The 13,359-nt window shown below is 37.6% G+C and overlaps 1 protein-coding gene across 1 annotated transcript in view; it reads left to right on the top strand.

The window, feature by feature from the left end:
* The window catches only part of USH2A (usherin), a 707,317-nt gene that overhangs the window by 154,695 nt on the left and 539,263 nt on the right, over positions 1 to 13,359 (top strand). Inside the window, exon 13 of the mRNA XM_025892244.1 lies at positions 2,805 to 2,988. Coding sequence (XP_025748029.1) covers positions 2,805 to 2,988 — 184 coding nt within the window. The remainder of the gene's footprint in view (positions 1 to 2,804; positions 2,989 to 13,359) is intronic.

Raw genomic sequence — 13,359 nt, forward strand, 5'->3', positions numbered from 1 at the left:
AAAGATCTGTTAAAATGTTATGGACCTGAAGATGTGGAACACGAAGTGGAGCTAATGGAAGGAGATCAGAAATGTATTGAGTGAAAGAAAATTAAGGTCAGTTGTCTTTAAGCCGTACTCTGGAGTTGAAGTTTAAGGGGGAGGGAAGGGAAAATGTTGTTTTCTATAGTTGGAAGTCATAAAAGGAGAGGTAATGGTCTAGAATTAGGCGCATTCAGGTAAGGCAAGAAGTAATCACTGAGCAGGAAGGTACCTGAGTCATCCTAATTAGAACTGCTTAAAAATAGGACAACTAAAATGCTGGTGGGGTTAACCTTTATAATCATGATCCAGAGAGGAGGGGAATTAACCCCAAGACAAGTTCCAGTGCAGGCTTTTCCTTGAAGACCTACCTCCAGGTTGCAGCCTCCCTGTTTTTTTGTTTTTGTTTTTGTTTTCTCATTTTTGTTCTTCTCTGCTTATATCTCTGATTTTTCTATGGCATTTTTTATTTTCTGAAACTTGGGCAACCCAATTGTCTGTACCAAAATATACTCCCCCTTGTCTTTACAGATTTATCTAATAAATTATTTCTTGTAAAAATCATCTGTAATTGTTCTAGAATTCTCTGTGGCTTGAAGCTATTGCAATAAGTCCAAATTAATTCTACTTCTAAGTATCTGTGCTAATGGGTAATTTATCCAAGTTGGAGAGTTGTTAGTATATTTATGACGCCATCATCAGGAATTTAAGGACCTAGGTACCTTCACAGGAAGAAAAATACATAGAATCGCAGCCACAGTGGTCTTGAATTCAGAATAAAAGCCTTTGAAATCTGTGACTTTGGTTGTATGATGAATCAGGTATGAGAATATATATTAATTTGCATAACTATTTCTGGAAACACATATAAGGCAAATTGCTGTCAATGGATGCAAAGAAGCTAATGGCATAATCTAGTTTTTCAATTACTCTAAAAAATGTCAAGATCAGTCAGTTCTTTCCAACAGGTTGGAATGGCACTGATTTTGAGTTTCTTCCTTTTCTTTGAGCAGAATCTTTTTCTATTTGACTATTTCTGTAACTTTCTAAGAGAGAATATGCTGGGCCAAGAAGAAAAACAAATTGTTGATGGCTATGAAAGAATGGCTTGTTTTCAACCAGAGACTCAAATGAGATTTATAATATATTCCAATTACTTTTTGTTTCTCCCTATAGCATAGTAATACACAGTGGATTCACTTTGTGTTCATGTTCTTTCTCTCGTTCAATATCAGTGATATATACCTGAATTAGTGATCATGACAATTGTACAGATCATTTTCATTTGTCAGAACTTTATTCATTAGAATCTTTCTGCATTCCCTCTTCCCTGTGTTTCAATAAAATTCCTTGTAACATTATGCATGTGCTTATGTGTGTATATATGTGTAGGATGTGTACGCATAAACACACATACCACGCAACACCGAGAACCATTTCTCCCCCATATACCTGCTCCATCATTCTAATTTCTAATGCCTTTCTAATTTTATAGCTGTTGGTTATATGAAATTTTAAGCAACTTGAAAATATTTTTGAATCATTTTCTATTTCTTCTGCTATAAGAAACAAATATGGGTTTTATAATTAACCTAAATTCTGTGGGTTTTTATTTTTTTTAAAGATTTTATTTATTTATTTGACAGAGAGAGACACAGTGAGAGAAGGAACACAAGCAGGGGGAGTGGGAGAGGGAGAAGCAGGCTTCCCGCGGAGCAGGGAGCCCGATGCGGGGCTCGATGCGGGGCTCGATCCCGGGACCCCGGGATCGTGACCCGAGCCGAAGGCAGACGCTTAACAACTGAGCCACCCAGGCGCCCCTCTGTGGGTTTTTAAATATAATACTTATAGAAATCAATGCCTACTTATAATTTGGTACATTTGTGTGAATTCATCAAATGTTTAAGGAGTGCCTACTTTATGACAAGCACTGTACTGGGTGCTAGGGAGACAGTGGTGAATTCATCAGACAAGGTTCCTGCCTTCATGGAGGTTACAATCTGGTGAAAATGAGATTAATTAACCTTCCTAACCTTCAGTGTTCTCATATATAAAGTGAACATAATAATAATAATACCTGAATTTTTAGCATTGCTGTGAAGAGTGAGATAATGAATAAAAGGCTCTTACCATTGCCTCTGGTCCAGAGTGTAAATTATAATAAACTTGGTGGTGACTGTGACTAGGGAGAGGGCAGTGGGAATGGAGAGTAGAGAGTTTAAAATTCTTAGAAGACAGTATACATAGGACTCAGTGATTAGCTAGATGTAGGGGTGGAGGGTTGTGAAGGACTCAAGGGTTGCCAGTTTTAGCAAACTACAGAAAGCTCAGTTAAATTTAAATTTTCAATAATCATAAATTTTTAATATAAGCCAATAGCACAGACTTTCACGATAAACTCAGTTTATCAGAAATTTAAATTTAACTGTCTATCTTTTATTTTGTCTGGCTACCTTCCCAAAGATGTCACAGGGTTTAGGTTGAGCAGTTGAATAAATGGTGGTCCTATTTGCTGGAATGGAGATATTAGAGGAGGACTAGTTTTTTAGCGGAAAGATCATGAAGTAGATTTTGAACACACTGAATTTTAGTTGCCTGGGAGACACCCAGGTACTTTGGTTGTAACTGATACACTAGTGAAGAACAGCTATAACCACGTTTGTTTTGGGCATTGGGATGTGCCATGATAGTGTTCCGGTTTTGGTGTAATCAAAACCCTATCTTTTAAAGAAAAGCCTGGATGGGAAGTAATAACTAAACACTTTTCATTTCTTTATTTCCAGGTTTTTATATTTCTCCAGGCAATGCCCCTGGCTGCCTGCCATGTTCATGCCATGTAACAGGTGCAGTTCATCACATCTGTAATAGCCTAACTGGTCAGTGCATTTGCCAAGACGTTTCCATTGCTGGGCAAAGTTGTGACCATTGTAGAGACCTTTACTTTGGATTTGATCCTCAGACTGGAAGGTAAATATTTTTAATAATATTTAAATATTTGTATTGAATTACATTTGTTAATTACTTTATATCATAACAATGATTTTTTGTCAGTGTTTTATGTAAAAAGCAATATTTTTTGTCCTCCCTAGTTTGTTGATATATTTTTGACTCTTTGATGTCTGCATTTGTTGAACATAATAGTAATCTTTGTATATTTCCTAGAGTTCCAATGTATAGGTTGCTGAATGTTGATAGATGTCCCTAGTATTAAGGTCTGCAAATATTTAACTAGATAAAATCCTTTTCCCTCAAAGAACTTACAATTTGGTTAGAGAAAGACAGGTAAAGATATATCCATAAAAGTAAATGTGTGCACATGTACACACACACACACACACCATAAGGGCTGGGATATACAGCGTATGTATATAGAACCTTTATTCTACATGGTCCCTGAATTTATTTCTTATTTATTTGTTTACTGCATCCATTTATGTTGTCCTTGTCTTTCTAATTTACAATTAAAGACCAGTAGGAAAAAAAAGAGGAAAAAAAACCCCCAAAAATATAAAGGCCAGCAGATTAAAACATATTTTTTATAAGTGATATGATTTTTTTCCCTAGTGTGTAAAGTACATTTTTGAAAATAAATTACCCACTCTTCAAAGTTACACATCTTTAATGTTCTACTGCTTGTTCTCTGAATATCTGTGGACATTTATTTTCATGCATGTGTGCTCATTGTTGTATTTTTGAAAATGTGCTGGAATGCTAATTCCATGTGTGTTTTTGGGTCTGGTCAGATTATGTTTGTCTAGGGTTGGGACTATATCCATGAATTCTTTGGCATTCCTATCCCCAAGCAATAGTATTATGTTCTGTACACACCAATCAAAGCTGTTTCTCAATATGCGTGTGTGTGTTTATAAATATAATTGCTAATTAGTCAGGGTTTGAGATTATCTGGGCTCTTTTCAACTCATTGTCCCCTGCTGCCTGCCTTTTGGCTGTTACACTCTTCATTAACACCTCGATTAGAGTGTGGACAGGGTGACAGGGTAAATTATTGAAAAAGAACTCAAAATTAGTGTGTTTGGCTTTCTACTAAAATCCAATGTGATTTAAAATCTTTCACATGATATTTAAAATATGTATTAAAACAATTATTGTTCTTATTACATATCTTTTTGTTTTTTAATCCATGCTGTTCTGCTTCTGTTACCATTGGAAGGAATATCATCTTGGTGGTCTGAGAGTATTTCTACTCCTTTCTGCAGATAATAAATCACTCTGAATGAGTATAGAAAACATGTGGTAGAGCAAATGTTAAATAAAAGGTATTGCCAGGATTTTGATAGTAAAATTGGGGTCAGTTATTGTACATATTATCTCCTCTATGTACTTTTTATTGAAAGACCATCTAACAAATTCCCCAGTTGGAATTCTTAGTTTGGTTTGTTTCACTCCTGGCCACCTCTATCTTTAGGTTTCTTAAATTTTCCATAGTCTTTCTGACAACATTTAATTACCAGAGAAAAACATGCCCCCAATCTACTCTCCTCCTGGAAATACTCATCCCCATCTATGGTGTTTTGTTCCAGTCTCTTACCCATTTCCTTTCTACTGATCCCCCTCATTATTCTTCCCAGTGTTACCACTAAAACTCTTTATTAATGGCCAGAAGATTTCTAATGGTCTCAGCTTTTCCACTTAACTTTATTTAAATGAATCCGATTCCTTCATTACACTACTCATCTGTTCTCCAAAGTTCTTAGATTCAGGCTGACCTTTACCTTATTCTACTTCCCTCTAGTTTATCTACCCATCCCTAGTCCCCACCCGAGTCAAATTCAGGATCAAGAATATTTACAGAATAGTGTTCCATCACCTCTCACTCTGCAATAGGACTTGCTAACACTTGGGATTAGACTCCCTGGATTAAAAGCTGGGTTTAAATTTTAACCTAAATTGATGAGGAACGGGGAGAGCCAAAAAAAAAAAAAAAAAAGGTATAATCTACATTATTAGAATAAGGTGCTGAAGTGGAAATCAAGAAGCAGAGCTCAGTAAAATAAAAAGGGATGAGTGCAGGTTGGAGTCTAGGAGTAGCCAGAGTGTGAAAAGCCAGGTAGATTCTAAAGAGCAAAAGATCCAGGGTAAGTATGGGTTCAAAGCAAAAAGATTCATGACAAATTTTATATAAATATAACTTTATATCTTTATATATTAGCTGACTCCTGATTACAAGTCAGATTAGGAACTACCTTTTAAAAATCACAAATTGTGGGCACCTGGGTGACTCAGTCGTTAAGCGTCTGCCTTCAGCTCAGGTCATGATCCCAGGGTCCTGGGATCGAGTCCCACATCGGGCTCCCTGCTCAGTGGGAAGCCTGCTTCTCCCTCTCCCACTCCCCCTGCTTGTGTTCCTGCTCTCACTGTGTCTCTCTGTCAAATAAATAAATAAAATCTTTAAAAAAAAATAAAAATCACAAATTGTCCTCTGACATGATACCACTTTTCTTCCATCCTCACTGTACTTATCTTCAGATTTCCAAATTTCCATTCACTGAGAACTTTATCAGAGGGATGGTCTTTTTTCCCTCACCTCTCATTCATTTAATTCCCATTCCAGCAACCAATTCTCATGAACATAACCAGGGTTTTTTTGATCATGGAACTTCTTTTCTTCTCAAATCTTCCTAATCCCTGAAATGTTACTCTGTGAACACATCACATCTTTCCAGTCCTCTTGTCTCCAAATTCCCTCATAAATGGCTCCCAACTTTTCTCAAACCCCTCATCTTTTACCCCTACCTAATACTCTTGATCAGCCCCGTTCCTAACTTTCTCATCTTCTACTCCTAGTCTGGAGCAAAACCACCTTAATCCTGACTCCCTTCAGTAATCCGAGTGCTATTAAAACCTCTCCCTTCGGGCACCTGGGTGGCTCAGTTGGTTAAGCGACTGCCTTCAGCTCAGGTCATGATCCTGGAATCCGGGGATCGAGTCCCGCATCGGGCTCCCTGCTCAGCGGGGAGTCTGCTTCTCCCTCTCTTGCTCCCCCTTCTTGTGCACTCTCTCTCTCTCTCATCCTCTCTCTCAAATAAATAAAATCTTAAAAAAAAAAGACTATTAAAAAAAAAACAACCTCTCCCTTCTGTTGTACTGGGGGTCAGCTCCAGGGATGATGACCCTGCTCCTGCCCTGAACCTGGGAGGGCTTGAAGACATGTGTCTGTGCTGATTGGAAACACTGCCATGCATTTACTTGTCATCCCCTTGCTTTCTTTCCACCTTTAAACTCTTGCCAGTTTCTTCAAGTCCTTGTCCTTGCAGCTAATCTTGTCCTCTGCTTCATAGACTAAACAGAACCAGACATAATTATCTCCAGATTATCTTCTCTCCAGCTCCAATTTGTCTACATTGTCATGTGTTCCCAATTTTAAATCTAGTCTTAGAAGAAAACAACATATAATTTTTAATGACATATTGCCTGTTCTGGATGTGTCCCCTCCTGTTTTTCTCCCTTTGCTCCCCTCTCTGTGTCCCCTTTACATTTCCTTCTTCCTCTGAACTTTGTTGCATCAAATACTCCCCTTATTTTAACTTAAATCTTTCTCCACTGGCTATATCATAACTATCTACAAATATGATCTTCATCCCCATCCTAAAGCCTCTTCTTTTGCCTCTGCCCTGCGCTGTGAGCCCTGGAAGTTGAGTCTCCTCTCTCACTATTCAATCTTACTTACTAATATTTACAAAGAGTAGTCTTTTTTTTTCCTGCATTTACCTTACTTCTCGTGAATTCCTCAGTCACCATATTTAGTGCAAGTGTTAGCAGAACTTACAAAGTGTGGGCAGCCAAGAACTAGTTAGATGACTCTTAAAACACTCATCCAAATCAAAGAAAGGAAGATAGCCAGAAAAAGTACATAAAAATGGGTTAAGGAAAAGATAAGCTTAGAGAGAGGGGTTTCACTGGAGAGAGAGAGCAGGGGTCAGTGGTGCCTCTCAGTGAGAGGGTTTTACTAGATGCCTTGCAAGGTGATAGGTGTCTCCTGAAGTTGAGGAGACCAGTGGACTGATATATTTCTTAGACCTGGAAAATCTATACAAGGAGAGACAATCTGTCAGGGCAGTGAAAGAGAGTGCTTTGATGATTTTATACTCCCAGAGTTTTTCAGGCAAAGGAAAGAGTGTATTTGTCATGACTAGATAAGGTCTACAAGGAAGAGGGACAACATGGGGTTGGTTATCTTAGCACTTGTACAAAGGGCCACCCGGAAGGTTAAAGAGGCCCAAATAGAGAAGAAGATGAGATTCTGGTGAGCTACAAAATTAGTTAGCAACCAGTTGGAATAGAGATACATCTGATTTCTCTAAAATTATAGGTGAGAGATACCTAGTAGAGGGAGAGAGATCAATGAAGAAATCACAAGAGTAACACTCCAGTGAAGAGTCAGCTTTGTACACTCTGGGACCAGAGAAAGCAGCCTGCTTTGGGTTTTGGTGGGAACTCCTGCCCCTCCTACGGCCCATGCATGAGAGAAGAAGAGAGTAATAAAAAAAGCAGTAATAAAACTCTACCTTTTCTGGTTGTAGACTTGCTGCTTTCATCATGTCCTAGCTAGAAAAAAGGGGAGAAGTCTGTTCTTTAAAATATCTATTCTTTGAATAGATGGGAGTATTGACTAATATACTGTACTACACATTTTATTGTCTGAATTTAGCCTATTTTCTTCCTGTCAGCTTTATTTAGGTATAATTGACATATATATATATATATATATATATATATATATATATACTCAAAAGATCAGGGAAAGATAAGCGTAAAATTGATTTATGATTGCTTCTTATGACTTCTGGTTTTTCAATGTATCAATTATTTTATTGTCCTCCCTATTTCTTAAAATTAGCTCTTTCTTTGGCCTCCAAGATCCTATCTCTCTGATTTGTCTTCTTTTCTTGGTTATTCCTCTTTAATCTGCCCCAAGAGGCCCAATTTACATATCTGTGTTTATGATTTTAGCCACTATATGATGTTAATGACTCCCCAGTATATCATCATCTGTTCAGATCTCCGCCATGAGCTCTAGGCCTATAGTTACCCATCTCTTTGAGGTTTAAATTTGCATGTCTCTCATTCTTAACATAGCCAACACAGAACTAATTCTTCTTTATATTACTTTCCTCATTTCCTCCCAAAATGAAAATAAAAGTCTCAAGACATCTCATGCCATCATCTTCTTGGTGAAGGGATATAAATCTTTGAATTTAAGTCACACCACCCGTAGGTGAGTGGCGCTCAGGATCCTCTCAGATTGGACAGGATTGGCTCTGATGTTGAGCATAGGTTGCCACTAGAAAGAGCTATTGTAAGTAAGAGCTACCATATATAATGTATCTTTTCTGAAATGAATAGAACGAATAAAGCTTCCCATGACCATTTGAGGCCCAAGGAAATCAGCAGGATTTGTCCTCTGCTAAAATCAGTCATATGGAATGCCTGTGCTTTGAGTTGACCCTTTTATTCCACTGATGAGTTTGACTGTCTCTTTTCACTTTAACGTTGATAATCATTAGAGAAGAAATCCTCTGGCACAGAAGGTCATGGAGGAAGATATTTCAAAATGTGACAATGAGAATTGCTTGAGTTTACACTTTTGCTCATCATTGAGAAGAGATAAAAATGGATTTTATTCTTTTTATGTTTTCCATTCCTTTCCTGAATGATATTGAAATCTCTTTGTTGACTTCAGGTTGTTATTGTGTATATATACTAACACTGACTATTTTGAAAATGTGCACAAAGATGACTAAAATATATGAGATTCCATTTAGTAGAAGGAATTTTGTTTCTTGAAGGAAAACTTCACTTATAGTCAAAATATATACAGACATACTGCATAAGAAAATAACTATTGATGCCCTGATGACAATTTTTTTTTAGAAAAGAAAGAAAGTCAACTAAAATGAATCAAATCTGTTTTGAACTAGGTACTATGGTAGGTACTTACAAATATACATTTTTTTTCACCAATTTCCAAAATTCTATAGCAGATTGTCAGTATTTTATTGTTAAACAAGAAGATGCAAATTTCATTGTATCTCTTTATTCATTTAGAAAATAAATTAACTTTCTCATCTGCTTTTTCCATTTATATATTCAGAGGACCTTATTTAATCCTCCATGAAGTTTACACATTACCCCAGCTCTTCTTCGTGTTCTTTTTATTGTACAGTTATGTTTCCTATATTTTTCTCTTGGCTTATTTTCTAGACTTTTCATATACTCCCAAGGACAAAATAAATAAAATAGGCCCTCACCCTAAACTGCAGAAACAACAGCAAAAATCCACCAAACACGACAGTAACAGGCTGGAAAATCATTTGCCTGTTTTCACCCAAGTGGTTCATTCTTCAAAAGTTACCTATCACAAAAAGGGGGCATGTATTTTAAAAAGCTGATCCAAGTGCAAAAATCACTGTGTTTACCTCTGACATATAAAGCAAGCATGATTTAATCAGTATTGAAAACAATGAAGCAAAAAAAGTCTGCCCACTGAAAAATCAATAAAGGGAAAAAAGTATATATATTTGTCTAAACCAAAAACAATGAGACAAAAATGGGCCATATTCAATTCATCTCAGTTGGTAGTTGAGACCCATATTTGACAGTGTACACTCTGTGTTGAGTGTCCTCAACCTGACCTGTAAGTACGATTCCTCCTTCCCATGGCCAAGCTTGCTCTAGCTCATCAGGTGTAGCACTATTTCTCCTATGTACCACCCACATATTACAGTCCCCCAAAGTTTCTCCTCTAATGACTTCTTCTCTATATATTCATTAGTTGTATTTTGTCTTTTTGAGCCTCAAGGAGCTAGGAGCTAGAAGTATCACTACTGGTCTCTTATTCGCTGACACACACCAAACTGTAATTTTTCTCAGAGAGTAGGAAATTGGGATCTAGGCTGGCCAGAGAATCTGAAGGCTCAGAGTCCTAAAACATACGATAAAGTAAAATTCTTCCATGACCACATTATTTTTGGTTTTGCTGCAAACATTCTCCATTTGAACACTGAATTATAGATCTGGCATGTTAATCTTTTCACATGTGTATTTCCAATTGATCGCAATTGGTCTTTCTTTGAGAACCAGATCAATGACTTCAAATGAAAGCAGATAATTTACTTGTCAACTTATGTCCATACATGGTGTGGGAATATTGGGGAATGTGCCTCACAGATTTGTGCTCCACAATGATTCTTTGTTAGACAGCTGGCTCTTATCCAGGGTGATGAGAGTAAAAGGGCTATATACCTCTCATCATCTAGTGATCTAGCCATACCACAAAGTAGTGGCAGAGTTCCCAGAAAGAGAGCAGAACCCTTGAGGCCTACACTTGAGACTGTCACATTGTTACATTTGCCTTATTCTATTGGCCAAAGCGAGTCACAGACCAGCCCTTATTCAGGAATGGGGAAATAGATTCTACTTTTGGATGATGGAATTTACTTGGTTTAAAGGGCCTACATAAAGAGAGGGGTGAACAATTGTGATCATTTTTACAATCCCCCATGACCCTAAACAGCATATTCTTCTTTCATACAGATTTTGTATGATTCTCTAAGAAATGTCCATTTTTATAAATTAGTAGCATTTATTCAATGTGATGTAATAAGTATAACTCAGTGTCGGGTATCAGGATATCTAGGTTCCAGTTATGGCTTCTCCACTTGACTAGGCATATTAGTTTCCTATTACTACTGTAATAAATTACTACAAATTTAGTAGCTTAAAACAACATTAATCTATTCTCTCACAGTTCTGGAGGTCAAAAGTCCTAAAGTAATTTTATTGGGCTCAAGGGATCAGCAGGCCTATGTTTCTTTTGGATACTCTAGGAAAAAATCCATTTCCTTGCTTTTGCCAATTTGAGAGACCACCTACTTCCTTAGCTCATGGCTCCTTCCTTCATGTTCAAAGCCAGCAGAGTAATGTTTTCTCTCTTTTCTGACCTCTGCTTATATTCTTCCAACTTTTCACTCTAACTCTCACCTTCCTGCTTCTTCCCATCATTTTGTGATTACATTGGACACTTTTGGATAATCCGGGATGATTTCTCCAACTCAAAATTCTTAATCCCATCTGCAAGTTCCTTTTACCAAGTAAGGTGGAACATATTCACAAGTTCCAGACATTAGGACTTGGAGATTCTTGAGAGGTCATAATTCAACCTACTGTGCCAGAGTTCAGCAAACCATGGCCTGCAGACCAGATCTGACCTGCCATCTCTTTGTGGAAATAAAGTTTTATTAGAACACAACATATTCATTCTTTATATATTGTCTTTGACTGCATTCATACTGCAGCGGAGATCTAATGGCCCACAAAGCCTAAAATATTTACTATCTGTTCCTTTATAGATAAAGATTGCTGACCCAAAAACCAGATTTACTGTCACCTTGGGCAAGTTACTTATTTCCACTAAGAATCATAAAATCAGCTTTTTAGACTTGGAAAGAACCTTAGTTTTGGTTAAACTCTGCCCTATACATTTCTCTGCATAAATCACCTTTTCAGAATAACTAGTTACTCAGTTTCTGCTTGAAAATATGGAACTAAAAAGAACCTCTCTGTCTCATGGAGCAACTTGTGTGTTTCAGACAACTAATTCTGAGAAAGATCATTTCACTCCTGTGCCTAGTTTTATTTCTGCCTTCCGGGACCATATTGAATAAGTGTAATCTCTCTTCTACCTTAAAACACTAAGAATTTGAACCTGTTATCATGCCTTAAAATTATTATATTACTATAATGTGGAGGTTAAGGAAAGTGACTTGAGAGTTTCTTCTAGATGTAAACATATGTGATATTGTTAATATTGTGAATCTGCTGAGATTTTATTTCTTTTAAATATTTGGTTTTGGTGACCAATATGTGGGATTAGGCGGAGTGTCAAAAAAAGGGAAAGTGGTAGGGATTGTGGGTGCAGAATCTTGCTAAGCAACCTCTTCTCTAAATGACAGGAATACCACCTCCCTGGACTCAGATGTTATAGTTGCCTGGATGCAAGAGACTGCCCAGATTTAGTCCTGATGAGTCCCTTTATTTGTGCCTGGGAAGGCTTCAGTACAGAGGGTGGACTGGGTACCATTGACTCCTTCCTTCTAGATGAGATGATACCATTCTCACTTCTTCTCCAATAAGCCATGTGTATGGCTTTCAGTTCACATAAGGAGGATCTCTAAGCCCCAAATCCCTCTCCTATAATTCTGATTCCGGTTCCAAGAGAATCCAGTGCTATTCATAGGCTGTGATGAAAGGAAACCTAAGAACCCCAGTGAGACACACTTCTATTGCAGAGAGGAAATATAATCTTAACCAGGGAAAACCAAAATCATCTCTAGAGCAATCTAGCACTTACAAGATCCTCAATAAGAGGACTGAACTGAGAACTCTTCTGGCCTTGGGGTGTCACAGCAGAGGCCAATGTTGAAGAAAGCTGTCCCTTCCCTGGGGGGACAGGTTAGCTAGGGGAAGAGCTCAGCTGATCAAAAAGGGCTCAAAAGAGCTGAATTGTCCTCAGAGCTACATGTCACATTTGATTTATCTGTGATGTTCTATTCTGAGTCTAAAGCTTTCCTAGTGCTTTATTCATTCATTCATCCATTCAACAATATTTATTGAACCTTTACTGTGTGCTAGGCTTTGTGCTGGGGACGGATGGGAGAAAACTCTTGGTCCAATTTCTCCAGTTCACTTTAAAGCCTCTTTCTGTTTTACTCCTTAATAATCATTAATAATCCTTGTCTAAATTCCCTCAGCAATTTGAGATTTCTTCCTCTTTCATTCTTTCTGTTGAATGGTGTCCCCATCATCTACCTATCAGCAAATTAGAAAACTGGAAATAACTCCATGCCCTTCTTTGCTTCTCTTTTCAATTTGTCTACCTCATCCTACTGATTTTACTTACTCAACAGAAGTAAAACTATCCCTCTCCTTTCCATTGTTCCTTACCATTATCACCATTGTACCTAATCTAGCAATATCTTGCCTCTGCTTACCTTTCCCATTTAACCTTGTCTGTTACCCCTCCCTATTCTGAATTTATATCCAAAAATTTTGAGTTGCTTATAATCTCATACCCTCTCCTGATGTTTCTTTTCTTTTTTTTTTTTAAAGATTTTATTTATTTAATTGGGAGAGAGAATGATACAGAGAGAGAGAGCATGAGAGGGGGGAGGGTCCGAGGGAGAAGCAGACTCACTGCTGAGCAGGGAGCCCAATGCGGGACTTGATCCCGGGACTCCAGGATCATGACCTGAGCTGAAGGCAGTCGCTTAACCAACTGAGCCACCTAGGCGCCCCATCCTGATGTTTCTTATCTCTCTC

This window comes from Callorhinus ursinus, unplaced genomic scaffold, assembly GCF_003265705.2.
Source record: "Callorhinus ursinus isolate GAN/ISIS: 27379988/994484 unplaced genomic scaffold, GSC_fseal_2.0 scaffold54, whole genome shotgun sequence".
Taxonomy (NCBI): Eukaryota; Metazoa; Chordata; class Mammalia; order Carnivora; family Otariidae; genus Callorhinus; species Callorhinus ursinus.